This window comes from Hemitrygon akajei, chromosome 13 (genome assembly GCF_048418815.1).
Source record: "Hemitrygon akajei chromosome 13, sHemAka1.3, whole genome shotgun sequence".
In the NCBI taxonomy this organism is placed as follows: domain Eukaryota; kingdom Metazoa; phylum Chordata; class Chondrichthyes; order Myliobatiformes; family Dasyatidae; genus Hemitrygon; species Hemitrygon akajei.
In genome coordinates this window covers 39,475,713-39,495,356 of record NC_133136.1, presented here as the reverse complement: position 1 = coordinate 39,495,356, position 19,644 = coordinate 39,475,713, and the positions used below count along the sequence as shown (strand labels likewise).

The following is a 19,644-nucleotide window of genomic DNA, read 5'->3' as shown; positions in this document are numbered from 1 at the left end:
ATGGGGTATTGTGGGCATTTCTGGATTCTACACTATAGGAGGAATGTGGAGGCATTTGAGAGGGTGCAGAAGAGGTTCACCAGGATGTTGCTTGGATTAGAATGCATTAGGCATAAGGGAAGGTTGGACAAACTGATTGTTTTCAAGAGTTTCAGAGATCAAGTGCAACCTGATAGACTATAAAATTATGAGAGGCATAGATAGGGTAGATAGTAGGATCTTTTACCAGGGGTGGAACTGCCAAGGACTGGAGGGCATAGATTCAATGTGAGTGGGGGAAAGTTCAAAGGAGACGTGCTATGCATGCTCTTTGCACAAGCGCCTGGAATGCACTGATGGGGAGGTGGGTAGTAGCAGACAACTAAGCAGTTTTTAAGAGGCAGCTTGACAGACAAATGAACAGACAGTGAATAGAGGGATATAAACCATATTGAGGCACATGGATTAGAGTCAGTGTTGGTGTAGACATGGTGGTCTGAAGGGCCTGTTCCTGTTCTGTACTGTTCTATTGGCAGAAATGATCTGTGCAATAAGGAAGATGGTGGTGTGGGAGATGAGAACATGAGAACATTATCCTCATTTTTGCTGGGAAGAAGGTAAGTGTGAGAAGAAGGGTGAGATATGAAGGAGGCCTGTTCAGCTGTGCTAAAGGGGAAGCCACAGTTAAGGAAAAACAAGTTCACCTCCGAAGGATTGATATGGAAGGTCTTAACATCTGAAGAGAGATGGAGAAGCTGCCAGAGTAAAATGGAGTCCTTTCAGGAAGCAAGCTAGGAGGAGTAGTAATTGAAGTGTATGTCTCATATCTTCCTTTGTTCTCAGCCAACGCAATTATTCATGAGGAAGCAAGCAGGCAGCTGAAACAAGCTGATGCACAAAAGTGTAATCAAAATTACATTAGATTGGGGTGAATGCTTTTTAAAATCCCTATCCCAGTTGAGCTTACAAATTGGCAATGATGGCTATCCCATACTCTGAAATCTGATTTATTCAAGTAACAGGGGCAACCAGCTTCAATGGTGAGCAGGAGTTCTGTTGAGTCACCTGCTGCATAAAAAGTGTGTATGGAAAGAAGAGCAATAATAATACTAAATCCCATTTGAAATATTTCAGTGTTCAACTGCCATTCACATATTTAATATATTATCGTAAGTCATCATGTCTTTGACACAGAAGGAGGACATTGGGCTATCACATATATGCTGGTTGGAAAAGAAAAAAAATCCTAGCCTAAACGTACTTCACAGACCTTAGTCTGTTGCTTTGTTGTTATGGCACATCAAGTATTTATTGAAGAACATTAAGGATAATAAGGGTTCTAAATCTCTCACACATCCTTTAAGTGAAATAAAAATCATTGGTGCCCTTTAAACCTTCTGGTAATTACTTCAAATTTATTTATGTAGTTTACAAAAAAAGCTAGAGGAACTCAGTAGGTCCATAAGACCAGAAGACACAGGAGCAGAATTTGCCTATTGAGTTTGCTTCCCCCATTCAATCATGGCTGATCCTTTTTTCCCCTCCTCAGCCCCACTCTCCAGCCTTCTCCCTTTAACCTTTGATGCCATGTCCAATCACATATACAGTGATGAAATGCTTTGAAAGGTTGTTCATGACTGGACTGAACTCCTGCCTCAGCAAGGGCCTGGACCCACTGCAATTTGCCTATCGCCACAATAGGTCAACGGCAGATGCAATCTCAATGGCTCTCCACCTGGCTTTAGACCACCTGGACAACACAAACACCTACCTCAGGATGCCGTTCACTGACTATAGCTCAGCATTTAATACAATCATTCCCACAATCCTCATTGAGAAGTTACAGAACCTGGGCCTCTGTACCTCCCTCTGCAATTGGATCCTCACCTTCCTAACTGGAAGACTGCAATCTGTGTGGATTGGTGATAACATCTCCTCCTCGCTGACAATCAACACTAGTGCACCTCAGAGGTATGTGCTTAGCCCACTGCACTACTCTCTCTAAACCCATGACTGGGTGGCTAGCTCAAATACCATCTATAAATTTGCTGATGATACAACCATTGTTGGTGGAATCTCAGATGGTGATGAGAGGGCGTACAGGAATGAGATATGCAAACTAGTGGAGTGGTGTCGCAGCAACAACCTGGCACTCAATGTCAATAAGATAAAAGAGCTGGTTGTGGACTTAAGGAATGGTAAGACGAAGGAACACATACAAATCCGAATTGGATAGAGGGAGCAGTTTCAAGTTCCTGGGTGTCAAGATCTCTGAGGATCTAACCTGGTCCCAACATATCAATGCAGTTATAAAGAAGACAAGACAGTGACTATACTTCATTAGGAGTTCGAAGAGATTTGGTATGTCAACAAATACACTCAAAAACTTCTATAGATATACTGTGGAGAGCATTCTGACAGGCTGCATCACTGTCTGGTATGGGGGGTGGGCTACTACACAGGACTGAAAGTAGCTGCAGAGGGTCATAAGTTTAGTCGGCTCCATCTTGGGTACTAGCCTACAAAGTACCCAGGACATCTTCAAGGAGTGGTGTTTCAGAAAAACAGCATTCATTATTAAGGACCTCCAGCACCCTGGGCATGCCCTTTTTTCTCTGTTACCATCAGGTAGGAAGTACAGAAGCCTGAAGGTACACACTCAGCAATTCATGAACAGCTTCTTCCCCTCTGCCATCTGATTCATAAATGGACATTGAACCCATAAACACTACCTCACTTTTTAAATATTTATTATTTGTTTTATGCACAATTTTTAATCTATTCACTATACATATACTGTAATTTACTTATTATTATTATTATTATTATTATTATTATTTTCTTCTAGATTATGTTTTGCATTGAACTGCTGCTGCTAAGTTAACAAATTTCATGACACATGCCGGTGATAATAAACCTGATTCTGATTCTGAACCTATCAAGCTCTGCCTTAATACACCCAACAAGCTGGCCTCCACAGCTGCCTGTGGTAATAAATTTCACAAATTCCCCAACCTCTGGTGAAACAAATTTCTCCACATCTCCATTTTAAGTAGATGCCCCTCTATTGTGAATCTGTGCCCTCTTGTCCTAGACTCCCCCACCGTGGGGAAATATCTTTTCCACATCTACTCTGTCTAGGCCTTTCAACATTCGAAAGGCTTCAATGAGATACCCCCTTATCCTTCTAAGTTCCAGCAAGTACATAGAGCTATCAAATGTTCCTCCTATGATAACTCTTTTATTTCTGGAATTATCTTTGTGAACCCCCTCTGAATCCTCTCCAATGACAGCACATATTTTATTAGATGAGAAGCCCAAGACTGTTCACAATACTCAGGTGAGGCCTCACCAGTGCTTTAATAAGCCTCTGCATCAGATCCCTGCTCTTGTATTCTAGACCTCCTGAAATGAGTGCTAATTTGTCTTCCTCATCACTGACTCTACCTGATAGTTAACCTTTAGAGTGTTCTTCACAAGGACTTTCAAGTCCCTTTGCTTCTCAGATTTTTGGATTTTCTCCCTGTTTAGAAAATAGTCTGCACATTTATTTCTACTACCAAAGTGCATGATCATGCATTTTCCAACACTGTATTTCATTTGCCACTCTCTTGCCCATTCTCCTCATCTATCTAAGTCTTTCTGCAGCCTACCTGTTTTATCAACACTACCTGCCCCTCCATCAATCATCATATCATCTGCAAACTTGGCAACAAAGCCATCTATTCTATCATCTAAATCATTGCTATACAGCATAAGAAGAAGTCCCAACATCAACCCCTGCTAGTTACTGAAGGATCCTTTTATTCCCACTTGCTGCCTCCTACCAATCATCCAATGTTCTAATCATGTTAGTAACTTTCCTGTGATATGGGCTCATAACTTGGTAAGCAGCCTCATGTGTGGCACCTTGTCAAATGCCTTTTGTAAGTCCAAATATACAGCATCCACTGCATCCCCTTTATCTATCATACATGTAATCTCCTCTAAGAATTCCAACAGATTCATCAGGCAAGATTTTCCCTTAAGTACACTATGCTGACTTTGTCCTATCTTGTCCTGTGTCTCCAAGTACTCCATAACCTCATCCTTAACAATTGACTCTAATATCTTCCCAACCACTGAGGTCAGGTTAACTGGTCTATAATTTCCTTTCTGCTGTCTTCCTCCTTTCTCAAAGAGTGGAGTGGCATTCGCAATTTTCCAGTCCTCTGACATAATTCCAGAGTACAATGTTTTTTAAAGATCATTACTACTGCCTCCACAAATGCTGTTTCTGCCTCTTTCCGAACCCTAGTGTGCAGTTCATGTGGTCTGGGTGATTTATGTACGCTTAGGTCTTTCAACTTTTTGAGCACCTTTTCCCTTGAAGTAGTAGCTGCACTCACTTCTCTTCCCTCACACCCTTCAACGTCTGGCACACTGCTAGTGTCTTCCACAGTGAAGACTGATGCAGGCAACATCTGAATAAAGAAATGGACAGTTGACCTCTTGGGTCAAGACCGTTCATCTGGACTGAAGCAGAGGGGAGAAGGATAAAGAATTGAGGGGAAGAGGCGAGGTAAAAACTAGCAAGCAATGTGTGGATCCAGGTGAGGTGGGGTGTTTAGCAGATTGAGGAGTGAAGGGTGGAAGCACCAACAGAAATTGGGAAGTGATAGATAGAGGCACCAAAGGGCTTCATTTAATATAATTTGATAGGAGAGGAAGGTGGAGCATGGAACCAGATAAGAGAAGTGGTTTTGGCAGATGTCAACAGTGGTGGCAGGGAATTAAGTGTTGGGTGATGGGCAGATGGAGTAAATGGAGGACAGTAGAGAAATGGGTGATAGAGTGCCTAGAGGAGCGGGTCAAATGTGTGTAGGTGAATGGGGTAAATCAGGAGGAGGGAGAAAGGGACGTGTAGTTATTGATTATCTTTTCTGAGGGAAAAGCGTTCTTGCTATCCACTTTATTCAGACCTCTTGTTTTATTTATCTCAGTTAAATATTCCCTCACTCTTCCTGTGTTTCAGTTTGGCACTTATGCCTAAATTCACAAGATGTAATTTCTTTTATGTGTATTAGGGGTGTATCTTATGAGTTACGCAGGTGCTTTGGAAACAAACTTTCTTTTTTCAATCTTTTTATTGATTTAAAAAATAGTGTGTATACAAACAAGAGGAGAATATCGCTGGTATATATGTCAATAACAGTACATACAGAAGGTAAAATAAACAATATCAGAATCACACATAGTGTTAATCTACGAAGTATGAATTTGAGATAGAGTGTATAATTCTCCTCTTCTCAATTTATGAAGAACGGAAAGACATTAGAAATTTTTATATAGAAGAAAAAAGAAAAAAAAACACTATTCTAAACAGAAAAAAAGGACTGGGCAGTCCATCCTAAGAGAGAAACCAAAAGAAGAGAGACTCTCTGTTCAAATCCAATGTTCTGAAAAAATAGCTGGAAGGGAATCAGTACAAAAATCAGGTCATATGAAAATATTGAATAAAAGGTCACCAGATTTCTTCAAATTTAAAGGATGCATCCAATGTCCGACTTCTTATTTTCTCCAGACTTAAACAGGAGGAAACAAACTATGATTCCCTGAGCAGGGCCAAGGGGAAGCAGAAGGAAAGTTGCAGTTCTTCCACTAGAGGGCAGGGCTAAAGCATAAATGCCTGAAGTGAGAATCAACTATTCAAACTCCGAGAAAAATACGTTCAAATTTGATCTAATTGCCACTAGGTGGCAAAATCATATAATGACAGTCTGATGAGTTTGTACAAACACATAACATATTAAATGTAGATATAAGAAATATAATTGAGAAAAATAATTGGCACAAAAGTTGGAACATTAAAATTTCAATTGATCTACAAGGTTTCATTGTCTCTGTGAAATCAGCAGATATAAAATTGTTTTTGTGTCAAATACTAGGCCATAGGGCAGTTCAAAATGTGAAAAATATATCTAGGTGTTAAAAATTCTTGGGGAAGCATGTTCAGAATTTTTTAGGATCTACGTTTAGGATCAATGTGATCCTTTTTTGGTCAAGTGTCATCAGTGAAGCCTTTGTTTTCTAGCTTCCATTGAAAAGGTATTTTGACAAGTACATGGATAGGAAAGACTTGGAGGGGCATGGGCCAAATACAGGCAAATGAATGATATTAGCTTAGATGGGAACCTAGTTTGGGATAGATCAGTTGGGACAAAGAGCCTCTTTCCATACTGTGTCACTCTATGACTCTGAAAAACAAATTGGTTATCCTGCAGCATTAACTAAAACACCTTAATTACAGCTTATTGAAAAATATTTAAACTACTAATTTTCTGCTATAGTGCCATAGAATGTTTGGCAATAAAGGAACCGTACATCCTAGTATAGCAGCACACACAAAATGCTGGAGGAACTCAGCAGGCCAGGCAGCATCTATGGAAAAGGGTAAACAGCTGACATTTTGAGCTGGGACCCTTCATCAATGCTTTATTAAACTGCAGAACTATATTGGCTATCCTCCAATCCTCTACATCACCTGTCACTAAGGATGATTTAAATATCTCTGCTAAGGCCATGGCAATTTCTGCACTTGCCTCCTACTTGGCATGAGAAGACATCTTGTTAGGCCCTGGGGATTTATCTAGCCTAATTTGCCTCAAGACACAAACACCTCCTACTCTGTAACCTGTATAAGATCCATGACCTCACTGTCACTTTGAGTCACTTCTATAGACTCTGTGTCTTTTTCCTAAGTAAATAGAGATACAAAAAAAAATCCATTTAAGATCTTCTCCATCTCCTTAACCAGGACCTCAAAGTCTCTTGAAAACCAAGGTTCACTAAACCTGCCATCTTTACCTTTTATTCTGACAGGCACATACAAGATTTGTACTCTCAAAATTTCACTTTTCAAGGCCTCCCATTTACCAACTGCACTTTTGCCAGAAAACAGTCTGACCCAGTCAACATTTGCCAGATCCAATTTGATACCATTAAAATTGGTCTTTCTCTAATTTAGAATCCCAACTCACAGACCAGAGCTGCCATCTTCCATATTCACTTTGAAACTAATGACATTATGATCACTAGATGCAAACTGTTCCCCTACACAAACTTAAGAATGCTGAAGACTTGATCTGAGATGTCCTGCCCTGTCTCATTCCCTAATAGCAGATCAAATATCACATATTCTCTCATTGGGACTTCTCCGTACTGATTAAGGAAACTCCTGAACATATTTGACAAACTCTAACCCATTTTGTCCTTTTACATTATGGGAGTCCCAGTCAATATGTGGATAGTTAACATCAACATTTATAACAACCTTATGTGTCTTGGAACAGTCTGTGATTGTTCTACAAATGTGATCCTGTAAATCCCTCAGACTATTCAGTGGCCTGTAATATAGCTCCATTAACACAGCCACACCTTTCTTATTCCTCAATTCCACGCATGACACCTCACTAGATGAGTTCTCCAGTCTGTCCTGATGGAGCACTGTCATGACATTTTCCCTGACTAATAACACCACCCCTCCTCCTTTCATCCCTCCTGCTCCCTCACATCTAAAACAATGGAACCCTGGAATATTGAACTGCCAGTCCTGCCCCTCTGCAACCAAGTATCTCTAATGGCTACAATATCTTAATTCCAGGTGTTGAGCTATGCTCTGAGCTCTTTTACAATACTTCTTGCAATACTTCTTGCAATACTTTTACAATATTTCTTACAATACTTCTTGCATTGAAATATATACATCTCAGAACACTAGTAGCACCATGCTCAACCTTTTGATTCCTAACTTTGTCGGAGATCTTAACAACCTCTCCACTATCTGTTCCAGCAGTCTGGTTCTCATACCCCTGCAACACTTGTTTAAACTCATCCCCCTGTGTAGCGCCAGCAAACCTTTCTAGTAGGATATTAGACTCTCTCCAGTTCAAGTGCAAACTGTCTTTTCCTTACAGGTCCCACCTTCTGTGGGAGAGAGTCCAATGATCCAAAACTCTAATACCCTTCCTCCTACTTCAACCCCCTAGCCATGTATTAAACTGTATAATCCTGTTTCTGGTCTTACAAGCATGTGGCACATCCTGAGATCACAATCCTGGAGGTCCTGCTTTTTTACTTAGTGCCTTACTCCCTGAACTCACTTTGCAGAACCTCATCGCTCTTCCTACCCATCTCATTGGCACCTATATGGACCACAACCTCTGGCTATTCACCCTCCCATTTAAGAATGCTGAAGACTCAATCCGAGATGTCCCAGATCCTGGCATCCGAGAGGCAACATACCATCTGGGAATCTCATTTTCCTGTACAGAAACACCTTTCTGTTTTCCTAACTAACAAATCTTCTATCACCACAGCTCACCTCTTCTTCCCCTTTCCTTCTGAGACTCAGTGCCAGTGTCTTGACCCCTGTGACATTCCTCTTCTAGGTAATCCCCACCAAGGGCATCCCAGAGTGGTGTACCTGTTGTTGAGGGGATTGTCCACAGGGGTACTCTGCACTGGTTGTTCAACCGCTTTTCCCTTCATGACTGTCCCGCCCGTTTTCTGTGTCCTGCACCTTGTGGGTAACTACCCGTCTTTATGTCCTATCTATTGTCCTCTCAGCCTGAATGATCCGGTGTTCATCCAGTTCCAGCTCCAACTCCTTACCACAGAGTGTTAGAAACTGCAGCTGGATGCACTTCTTGCAGTTGTAGTCATCAGGGAGACTGGAGCTCCCTCTGCCTTCCCACATCCCGCAAGAGGAGCATTCAACTATCCTGCCTGGCAGCCATATTGTTCTAACTGAGCAAATATAAAGAAGGAAAAACCAATAAATAAATTGTGGGAAAATAACGCACCAATAGCTTTTTCGCTTTCTCTCACTCAAGCCACTCCTCACTGAATCCTTGAGGATCTAAAGTTTCAAAATCCCCACTCTGTTATTGTCCACTCCAGTAAAGGCAGCTCTAACAATGGCCGCTCTGCTTGGCCTTACCTTATTTTCATTTGTTCTGGCCAATCAATCCCGTTTGCTGATTGGCCACTGAGTGAGCTATGTCTTCTCATGCTTCAGATCCCTGACTGGCCGCTGCTCAAAAAACCAAACTGCCATGTATCAATGCCTTATGTACTGAATTGACGAACCTGAGTAAGCTACGTCTTCTCACGCTTTTGCTCTCCGATTGGCCGTTGTTGAAAAACATTTTTATTATTTTATTAAGACATTTCATGAATTGAAAAAATCAGAATATTTCACTTATTCATACATACACACATTTTGTGGTTTTCCTTTTCTTGCACATGCTCCTCTTTTGACATAATTATCTATATCACGTGCATTTATCTACCCTGGAACTCATCTGTTTTTCTTAAACCCTGTCATAGTCATTTGCAGCCTGTGCCAATTCTCAGAAAAAAATGAGATGCTAGCTGATAGTTGAGATGATATTTGGATCCATGGTATATAAGAGTTATGGGATTAAGAGTAGTGATTCAGATATGACAAGTGCACAAGTACATATGTGTGGCATGAATCCTTTGTAGACAAGTTATTAACAATATCTTTATGGGTTATTGCTGTTTAGTGAGGGAAGGGCTGTTGCATAGAAGAATCAAAGCATAATAGAATGGAAAGTGTTCTCTGTATGGTCTTATGCATGATGTTTAACATGATCGTTAAGGCTACTAAACAAAAAATGTTTCTGTTCTTGTTAAGTATTTATGTGCTTGATTTATATCTGCTTTGTGGTTATATCTGCTCTTTTCTATAAATACTTACTGAGTCAAAGTGATTCTATTCATCACATGATTAAAAACCCTTTTTTATATCAGGTTAATAAAATAATCCTAGAAATATTTTCAACTTAAAAAAGTTTATGGAAAGTTAAACTTTATTGATCAGATTGTTCTATTTTTATTTCTTTGTTGAAATGCACAACACCTGCATTTGCTAAATCATATGTTAAAAAGCAAATTCTCAATATTTATATGCTTCAAGTATTGAAATTACTTCAAGTTTCATGTATTTGTTTGTTAGTGCAAACACATGTGAAGTTATTGTCCACTAGTTGTATGCACATTTTGAAATTTAGTTCTGTGAATCTAAGACCTTAGTGCCCAAAAATCTATTAATCTGAGTCTTTGATGTACATAATTACTGAGTGTTCACAGGACTTCACTTCAAAATTTAGACAGCATATATACTGTTGTGATTTTTTGGACAATTATTGATCAATAATTATGACTAGACTAGTTCTCCGTTTAGAATAGATTTGCAGGCTTGTCTAACAATGTTGAAGCACCTGTTCTTTGTTTTAGCACGCAAGAACTATCTAGCTGATGTTTCTTTGCATGTGAAACAGGATCACACAATAAAAAATCGGTGCATATCTTTAATTCCTATGAAAGTCTTAGATGCTCCAGGATTGAAGGATGATTACTGTAAGTATCATTTTCCATTGCAGGATTGTATAATCTGTTTTATTTAACTTGTATTTAAACATAGAGTGCCTTCCTGAGCTTGCCCCATTCGCCTGTATTAGGCCCGTGTCCTTATAAACCAGTCCTATCCATGAACCAGTTCAAATGTTATTTATACATCCTGGCTCTACCACTTCATCTGGCAACTTGGTCCATATGCCCATCACCCTCTATTTGAGAAACCTGTCCCTCCATTTCCCTTTAAATCTTTCCCTCCTTATCTTAAAGCTATGCTTAAAGCTTATCTTAAAACTAAAGCTAGTTATAGATTTCCATACCCTGAAAAGGGATTGACTATTCATCCGGCTATGCCCTTCATGATTTTATGTCCCTCTCTAAACTGAGCCTTGAGCCTCCTTTGCTTCAGGGAAAAAAAGCCACAGCCTATCTAGCGTCTCCTTATAATTCAAGCCCTCCGGTCTCAGCAATATCCTTGTGTGTTGTATTTCTGCACCCTCTCTACCCTAATCACATTCTTACTATGGCATGATAACCAGAACTTCACCCAATGTTCCAAGAGTAGCCTCACCATACACTGTACAGCTGTTATATAATGTGATATACTCAGTGATATATATATAAACGTGTTACAGACTCAATGCTCCATCCGATGAAGGCAAGAATGCCATATGATTTCTTCATCACCCTGTGTTGCCATTTTCAGGGAACTATTTACTTGTAATGCTAGGTTTCTTTTTTTTTTACAATGGACCCTGTCATTCATTGTGTATGTTATACACTGTATCAACTAAATGCATCATTTTGTACTTGCCTATATTAAATTCTATCTGCCAGTCCTTTGCCCACTTTCCAAGTTGATCAGGACCCTTTTGAATCTTAGACAACCTTCTTTACTGTACACCATGCTACAAATTTGGTGTTTTCTTCAAACTTAATGATCGCTTCATCTATATTCTTACTAAAATCATTGATATACAATATGTATGACAAACACCAGGGATTCAGCACCAGTCCCTATGTTCACCAATCTGAAAATTGATCTTCCACTCCACCCTCTAACTGATTTCAACAAACCAATTTTGTATCCAATTGGCTAGCTCACCTTAGATCCCATGTGATCTTACCTTACAGGCCTTGTCAAACACTATAGACAACATCTACCATCCTGCTCTCTTAGTCACCTCTTAATCAATTTCATGGGACATAATTTCTAATGCACAAAGCTATGCTGGCTATCTCTAATCACACCTTGCTTTTCCAAATGCCGAATGATCTTAGAAACATGGAAAACCTACAGCACAATACAGGCCCTTTGGCCCACAAAGTTGTGCCGAACATGTCCCTACCTATCTTCTCTATCTGAATATTAATTTTGATTATTAATCTTTATGTTTTGGTTAGTTGGCTCCAGGCTTAAAATTTATCTTTAATTATTTAATTGATTTCTGGTACCAATGTCATTTCTAGTACCAGTATTCAAATTAACTTTTCTTTGGGTCACGCAAGCATAAGCTGATTAATTTTCTTGCTTCTGATTTCTATTTAAGCATCGTTGTAGCAGCATATGAGTTCAGACCAGCAGGGAAACACCATTCTACCACATATTATTGTAAAACGTGTGGCTCTGGTTTGACAACCCTGAATTTGAGTTGAAAATCAGAATCATTGAAGTGGAAGCCACAGTGTAATAAATGTCTAATTCTGGTCACTGATGAGGAAGCACCTCTGTAATGAGTGAAATGAGCTGCATTGCTCTGCCAAGTTGCTATTATAAGCAAGTGTAAGCCTTACAGCAGTTCAGAGGATTTAGACACAACTGTTGGACTGAAGGAATAACTGAGAGGAAGTTTTATTTAATACTCTGTGTTTGTACATGATAACAGAAAGCATTACTTTGGATTTTATGAACAAGTGTTGTTGGATGTCATTTATAGTGTGTTAACTGACACCACTTCCAATGGATTTCCAATGTAGTTCTCCAAATTTCTTTAAAAAATCTTAGAGAGGACCTTATCCACGTGGGTTGAATCTGACTCTTCCTTATTTCTATGGAAATTCTGCTTGTCTCCTGCAGTAGGAATTCCTTGTACAACTTTGGGGGCTATTGATTGCAGATGCATCAGCTCTAGGCACATTCATGTTAATTCAGGAAGTGTCTTTGTCATACTTAAGTACTTCTTACACTCAAAATATGTTCATTGCTCACCTTTATTTTGTAAAAAAAATTGTGTTTCTCCCAGCATCTGAAATTTTAAAGTTTCTATTCTTGGGTTCAATTCCTTCTATGTCTTACTTTCCTTCTCTACCTAATTGTCAAAGTCCCAACCTGCCACCCCCCAATTCCCAATCCCTACTATTGAGAGTTGTAACTTGTAGTACCTGTCTTCCATTTTCTAGAATTCCCTACTAAAGTCCTTCCACTTCCCTATCTCAGAGACATTTCTAAAGTACAATTTTGCAATTTCTCTCAATTTCCCTTCGTTTAGCTCTGTGTTTTTTTTTATCAGACCTCTGTAAAGTATCTCATAGTATTTAGCTATGTAAAACTGCACTACAAAAATGCAGCTTGTTATTGTTACAATATTTTCTAGATCTTAATTTGGTCGACTGGAATGCTGCAAATATAGTAGCTATTGCCCTTTCCAATGCAGCTTATCTTTGGCACCCAGAGAAGGGAGTCCATAAGGCCTTAAATGTGGAATCTGGATACATTTCGTCTCTGGCCTGGATTAAGGATAGAAACAACCTCGCAATTGGAACTAGTGCTTCCCAGGTACAGGTAGGTGGATATTGATCATTGTTTTTCACGTTTGATTTTATTGATGGGAAAGATTGGAAAGGAGTTTTGTTTATTTTCTTTAAAATTCAAAAATGCTTCAGGTGTCAAAAATTATGATTACCAATAATTTGGAAGATGTGTAGTGAAGGTGGTTGATGGTTGGGTTGATTTATTCTCCAATCTTGGCAAGTTACTTGCAAACAATTATGGAATCAACAGCGCATTGACGATGTCTCCTTGCATGGTGACAAAACGTTTGTAAGTAAATTGCCAAGACTGGAGAACAGCTCAGCCCAATCATTATTTTTATGTTTGTTCTTGATAAAAGAGAAACTTTGCATGGTTTTCAGCACATTTATTAACATTCAGGGCTTCAGCTCCACTCTTTAGCGTGCGCTGTCTAGTTCACCAATGTCACTTCCGGTTCCTGGTGAACCACTGCATTGCACACTGGTAACTGAAGTTCTTCATTATGTACACACATAATACAATTATGATTACCAGTTGAAGAGATAAACTTCAGATATTAACAATGACTGTATACAAAATTCTGGATACATGTGCCAGAGTTGCCAGGGTGCGTGGGGAGGGGGCCAGATCTTGTCCTCAAGTCTGGATCCTTATGCCAGTTTCACTTCTGTTGGTTGAGGGACCATCTTACATTAATTACTCCTGTCATAGTGGAAACAATCAAACATTAGATAGTTACATTCAGACATTCTTGAGAGCAGGCTCTTTAGCTTTCATTCTGGTGTGAAGATCATTAGGTTACATGACCAAACGTGCCATTACAAAGAAGGCAGGCAGTGTTTCTACTTTCCTAGAAGTTTGTGAAGATTTGGCGTGTCATCAAAAACATTTACAAACTTTTATAGATGCGTGGTGGAGTTGCATCACAGCCTGGTATGGAAACACCAATGTCCTTGAATAGAAAAGCCTTTAAAAAGTAGTGGATGCAGCCCAATTCATCACAGTTAAAGCCCTCACCACCACTGAGTATACCTACAAGGAGTGATGTTCCTGGAAAGCAGCAACCATCCTCAAGCAACTCCACCATCCTGTCAGTTTGTTTGGATATGGCCCAAGTGTGGATTGAGAGATGCTGAAGTGAGCCGATAGTTCACAGACTTTAATGCCAACAGTATTTTAAGGGAAAAAAAAAACAATCAACACTAGGCCAAACAGGGCCATTAACTAAAACTCTCAAATGGAAAATTAGATGCCAACACCGCGGCTGAAAGGACTATTTAAATATAAAACAAATACTGCTAGTCCTCAGCATCTGCCGACTCGACAGTCCAGTGTTCTCAGGCAAGGCTGAATGCAAGCATACAGGGTAACTTTGCTGTGCTTTGCTCACGTCTTGACAGGTGCTACAATGAAAAGAAAGAAGTTAAGTACAGTCATAATGAAAGAATAATTATCTGACCTGTGCATATTCACAAGCGCAATTGCCGAGTCTGCTGGGCAGCCGTGTCTGTGGTTGTGACACATCCAGACCATGCTTTCTTCTCACTCCTGCCATCAGGAAGGAGGTGCAAGAGTCTCAGGTCCCACACCACCAGGTTCAGGAACAGTTAATACCCCTCAACCATCAGGAAGGAGGTGCAAGAGTCTCAGGTCCCACACCACCAGGTTCAGGAACAGTTAATACCCCTCAACCATCAGGAAGGAGGTGCAAGAGTCTCAGGTCCCACACCACCAGGTTCAGGAACAGTTAATACCCCTCAACCATCAGGCTCTTGAACAGGGGAGGATAACTTCACTCACTCCATGGACTCACTTTCAAGTACTCTACAACTCATATTTACACAATGTTATTTTTTGCATGTTGGTTATTTGTCCATCTTTGTTGTGTGCAGTTTTTCATTGATTCTCTTGTGTTTCTTCATATTTACTGTGAATGCCCTATTGAAAATGAATCTTAAGGTAGTATATGGTGACATATATCTACTTTGATAATATATTTACTTTAAACTTTGAACATGTTCAATCCTCACTCCTGAAGTTTATTCACAAAAATTTGAAGTGGCACTGTTGGACATAGTCTTTTGGATGAAAAGATACACAGACGTGACAATTTTTTTATTCTGTGAATGCGAACAAATCCACACCACTATCCTGAAGAGCAGTGGAGTTACCCTAGAGTTACAGCCAATAGTTATCTACGATAATATCACTAAGATACTGATAATCTGGACGTAATTACAGCCTTTTGTTTTTGTGGAATTGAGACAGCCACTAAGTGGCTACTTCATTTGAAATGTGTATGTTTGTAATCCCATTATCTATGTATCAATTTTGTTTTGTTGATATTAATAACAATAATAAAAAGATTGGAAAGAGATGTGTAGGAATGTTTTTTATACTGTATATGCATAGAAGACAGTACAGGTAAAAGCCAACAGCTATAGAAGATGCAGAAAGAAAATTTCTATAGATTGCATGTAAATACTTCAAAGCATTATAGAAAGGAAAATATTTTTGCAAGTTTCTCTTATAATAATTTTATTTACAATCCAAGCTGTGGGATGTTGAGACGAAGAAGAAATTGCGAAATATGCAAAGTCATTGCTCAATGGTTGGAGCTCTTAGTTGGAATGACCACATTCTTACCAGGTACGTCTGTAGTAAGCAGGTTGAATGTTTACATTATATAATCATTTTAATACTGATTGAGTTTTTACTCATTGTATATGATTAAGACATATGACTGCTTGAACGCTATTGGTAAGTAAAATAGCTTAGACCAAAGTATCTGCTGGGTCAAATAGCCAGTAACCTGAGTAATGGTAGGAAAATTGTCTACAATATATACTCTTATTACATAAGTGCTGACAATACACATTTTGACTGTTTACCATCTTCTGCAGCTCCTCCACTGCCTTTGTGTTGACTGAGCTTGTCTAACATTAGCCAATGGATAAGCCTTTTGCTATTGGAAAAGCTGCTACTTTCATTTAGTTCCCATAAAATTTCTTTTTCCAAAACTTATAATACTAGTCTTGTATTGTCCATATGTTTTCCATCACTAATATTCAGTATATTATCTGCTGTATTTCACATAGCTGTATTCTTATCTAAAATCCATGGTGAGTAACTTAATGATCCAAGACACACTAATGATCCAAGGGGAACAAATGGCAGACTCCAAGCTGTTCAGATTTATTTATCTAGCACTAAGCACAGAAGTATGGAGTGAGCGGAAGGTCCGATGTGGACACATCAACACCACATCCAGGGTTAGTACTGGATTGTACTAGACTGAGAGATAAATTACATTTCATGAAGTAATTTACTTTTTCCCTTTTATTTTATTTACTTCTTCTTCTTTTGTTTAACTTACATAAGTTGAAAGTTTTAAAAATTTGCTTTTGTTTAATAAGTTCTATCTTATCTTTTTTAACTGTTTCTGAATGTCAGAAGGCCCTTTAGGTGGCCCAGCAGTGACTAGGCCTCAGGGACTACCACTTGAGGTCTGGGCATTACTTGTAGAATGGATGTGGTACTTACCACCTCCAGGATAATGGAATTCTCATAGGATTGTGCAACTGCAGGACTAATACAGGCTGGATTAAGGGGTTGGGTGATGATCAGTTACATTGTCAAGTCATGGGCTACTTCAAGTACTGTTTAGACTGTTAGGCATTCCACAGTTATTTGAATATTTCGCCTGCCAGTGGTTTTCTTCCAGGTCTTTGGCATTCCACCCTAAATCGACTAGAGCAGACTGCACGGGGCCACATCCTATTGTTCATTGGATCTTGCTTGTTGGCCTTGTTGACTTCTGTCTACTTATCTACAACGATGACATCTTATTTTCTTATAACTTTCCTGTCAATCAGCCTTACCTGGGTATCTGTTGAGCATCCACTCTCCATTTCCTCTTTTATAACTTCAGTGCCTAAGTGTGCTTCCTAAATTTTCCTACTATGCTACTTCTCTAACCCTTACCATAGCACAGTTGTTTGGCTCAGTAGTGCTATTTAACGTTAGTTTTCCTCAACTGATTCCAGGAAACTAGGAATTAAAGTTATAGCCTCTTTCATATTTTGTAGGTAAGGATTTCACAGAAACTTCTACTTGCTTGATTGCAGCGTTATTACATAACACAATCAGTTAGCATTGATATGTTGGCAATTACTTTAAGGAATTACTTTTAAATTTAAATCCCTAAATTAAAATGTGACTCCATAGGGTTAATTTTAGTCAAACCTTCTCCGTTGACTTCTAGCAGGAGAGTGACGCTAGTGTGTTCCAATAAAGGGCCAACTGAAAATCATACTCTATCTATTAACCATTTAAACTATATTACCAAAGCCAGAGAAGATTATTATCAGCTATATTAATTGACTCTGGGTTGAATGTAGAGCATTAGCATTGGCTTTAATTAATTAGGTAAAATTGCCTTTAGATGTGCTGTAATCGCCATGTATTTTGACATAATATGCTGAGCTACTGATCAAATTCATTGTTATTTCAAATGGAACAAAAATAGTGATTTTAAACCTGAAGATTAAGATGTGTTGCCAAATGTAATTCTAAAAATTGCTATCGAAACTAAAGGATATAGAGTGACCTATTATGAACAAAATTAATTTATACACTTACATTATGTTCTTTATTTGGAACATGGAAGAATTTTTGGGATATTATTCATGGAACTTCATATATTAAGTAGCTACTGGGTTCTGCTGAAGTGGGTATGAATATGTTGGTGTTCCTTTCTTACATATATTTTTATCTGTTGTAGTGGTTCTCGGTTTGGATCCATTCATCATCACGATGTACGAATTGCACGACACCATGTTGGCACTCTCTGTGGTCATGATTCACAAGTATGTAGCCTTAAATGGTCACTGGATGGTGCATTCCTTGCTAGTGGTGGAAATGATGGTCTGCTGAATATCTGGCACAATGATCCTGGAGTCAACACCAGTAGTAAACCGGATCTGACCATTAATAATCTAGAGTCAGCTGTAAAGGTGAATCCTGATGAATTAAGTGTAGTATTGTAGCATATGTTTCCTTTCTATTGCTAACAGATTGGTTCAAAATATTGATTAGCATTGTAGTGTTACAGACATATCATCATACAACACAGCTTGCTAACCATCCCATTTGCCAACAATGGGTCTGTAGCCTTCCATACTCAGTAATTCAAAAAGTTCAAAGTATGTATGCTCTATAAATCTTGAGAATCGTCTCCTTACAGGCAGTCACACAACAAAGAAACCCAATAGATTTTATTAAAAAAAGACCGTCAAACACCCAATGTGCAGAAAAAAAACCGAAACTTGCAAACAATAAAAGTAAGCAAATAACATTCAGAACTGAAGTTCACAAAAGTGAGTCATCTATGAAGCCAGTCATCACTGTAGCCGATCCAGGAGCCCGTTAGTTGAAGGCCACGGCCTCAGTTCAGTGAAGAGATAAGCAAACCTCGCAGAGCAGCGAGCTGTAATCGGCCTGTGGCTTGCCTCCAGCCTGACCTTTCAATCTGACTTAAATTGGCAATCCTTAGATCGTTCCTCACTGTCTGACCTGGGCCAAAGCCCAGCCCCACTGCCTTGCCTCTGCTTGCCTCACCTCAGTCCTGCAGTATTGAATTATTTCCAAGTCTACTGCAGCAATGTCCATACTTTGGCTTATTGCCCCTCTCTGGCCCAAACCCTGCCGTGCGGCAACAGTCCTGCACCTTTGAGACTTCAGTTCACACATGCAAAAATGCCAGGTCATATAGGCAGTTCAAAAGCTCAACTCCAAAAGTGAAGTTATAGACTTTTGATTGCAGTGATCATATCCAAGAAAACGTGTGTTTAATTTGCTGCTGTGCTTCACCAGTGTCATCTTAGACCAGTCACACATTTCAGCTGTGTGTTTTGATGATTCTTAAATGATGAGAGAATACTTGCCTTCAATACCCCTTTAGACAGATTCCAGCTATCCTTTGGGTCCAAAAAAATCTTTAACAGATTCTCTTTGAACCTCTTTTCCCTTACCTTCTAGTTTTAGGTACTTCTGTTTTGAGGAAAAGTTCCCTTCAGGAATACACCTATAAGTTTCCTTCTCAGTTTTCTGTGTTCCTTGAAAAACACTGTCTTTGCAGTCTATGCAGAATCCAAGTAATTTATCCTGAGCAAGATCCTGGTGAATCTCCTCTGTACTTTCTCCAGTTCAATGGTATCCTTTCTGTACTGTATTGACTAGAAGTACACATAGTGTTCTAGCTGTGGCCTTACCAATGTCTTAGAAATTTGTGCAGTAACCTCCAATTATTGTATTCTATGTCTGGTAAGACGTTATCTACCTTCAGGATTCCCAAGATTTGTACAGGAGTGTTCCTCTGTTCCTCAACATCAGCCATTCATAGCTCTTATTTGTCCTCACAAAGTGCATCAACTTGCACTTTCAGGATTAACATCCATCAGCCATTGCTCTGCTCAACTTATCTCCTACAC

The 19,644-nt window shown here is 39.2% G+C and overlaps 1 protein-coding gene across 4 annotated transcripts in view; it reads left to right on the top strand.

Moving 5' to 3' along the window:
• LOC140737793 (cell division cycle protein 20 homolog) overlaps positions 1 to 19,644 on the top strand; it is a 61,808-nt gene that overhangs the window by 26,282 nt on the left and 15,882 nt on the right. Inside the window, exons 6-9 of one of the 4 annotated variants that reach the window (XM_073064434.1) lie at positions 10,282 to 10,404; positions 13,056 to 13,183; positions 15,708 to 15,802; positions 17,937 to 18,168. In XM_073064434.1, coding sequence (XP_072920535.1) covers positions 10,282 to 10,404; positions 13,056 to 13,183; positions 15,708 to 15,802; positions 17,937 to 18,168 — 578 coding nt within the window. Of the gene's footprint in view, positions 1 to 10,281; positions 10,405 to 12,995; positions 13,184 to 15,707; positions 15,803 to 17,936; positions 18,169 to 19,644 lie in introns of all 4 variants that reach the window. The other 3 variants (XM_073064433.1, XM_073064435.1, XM_073064432.1) reach the window with 3 other exon arrangements.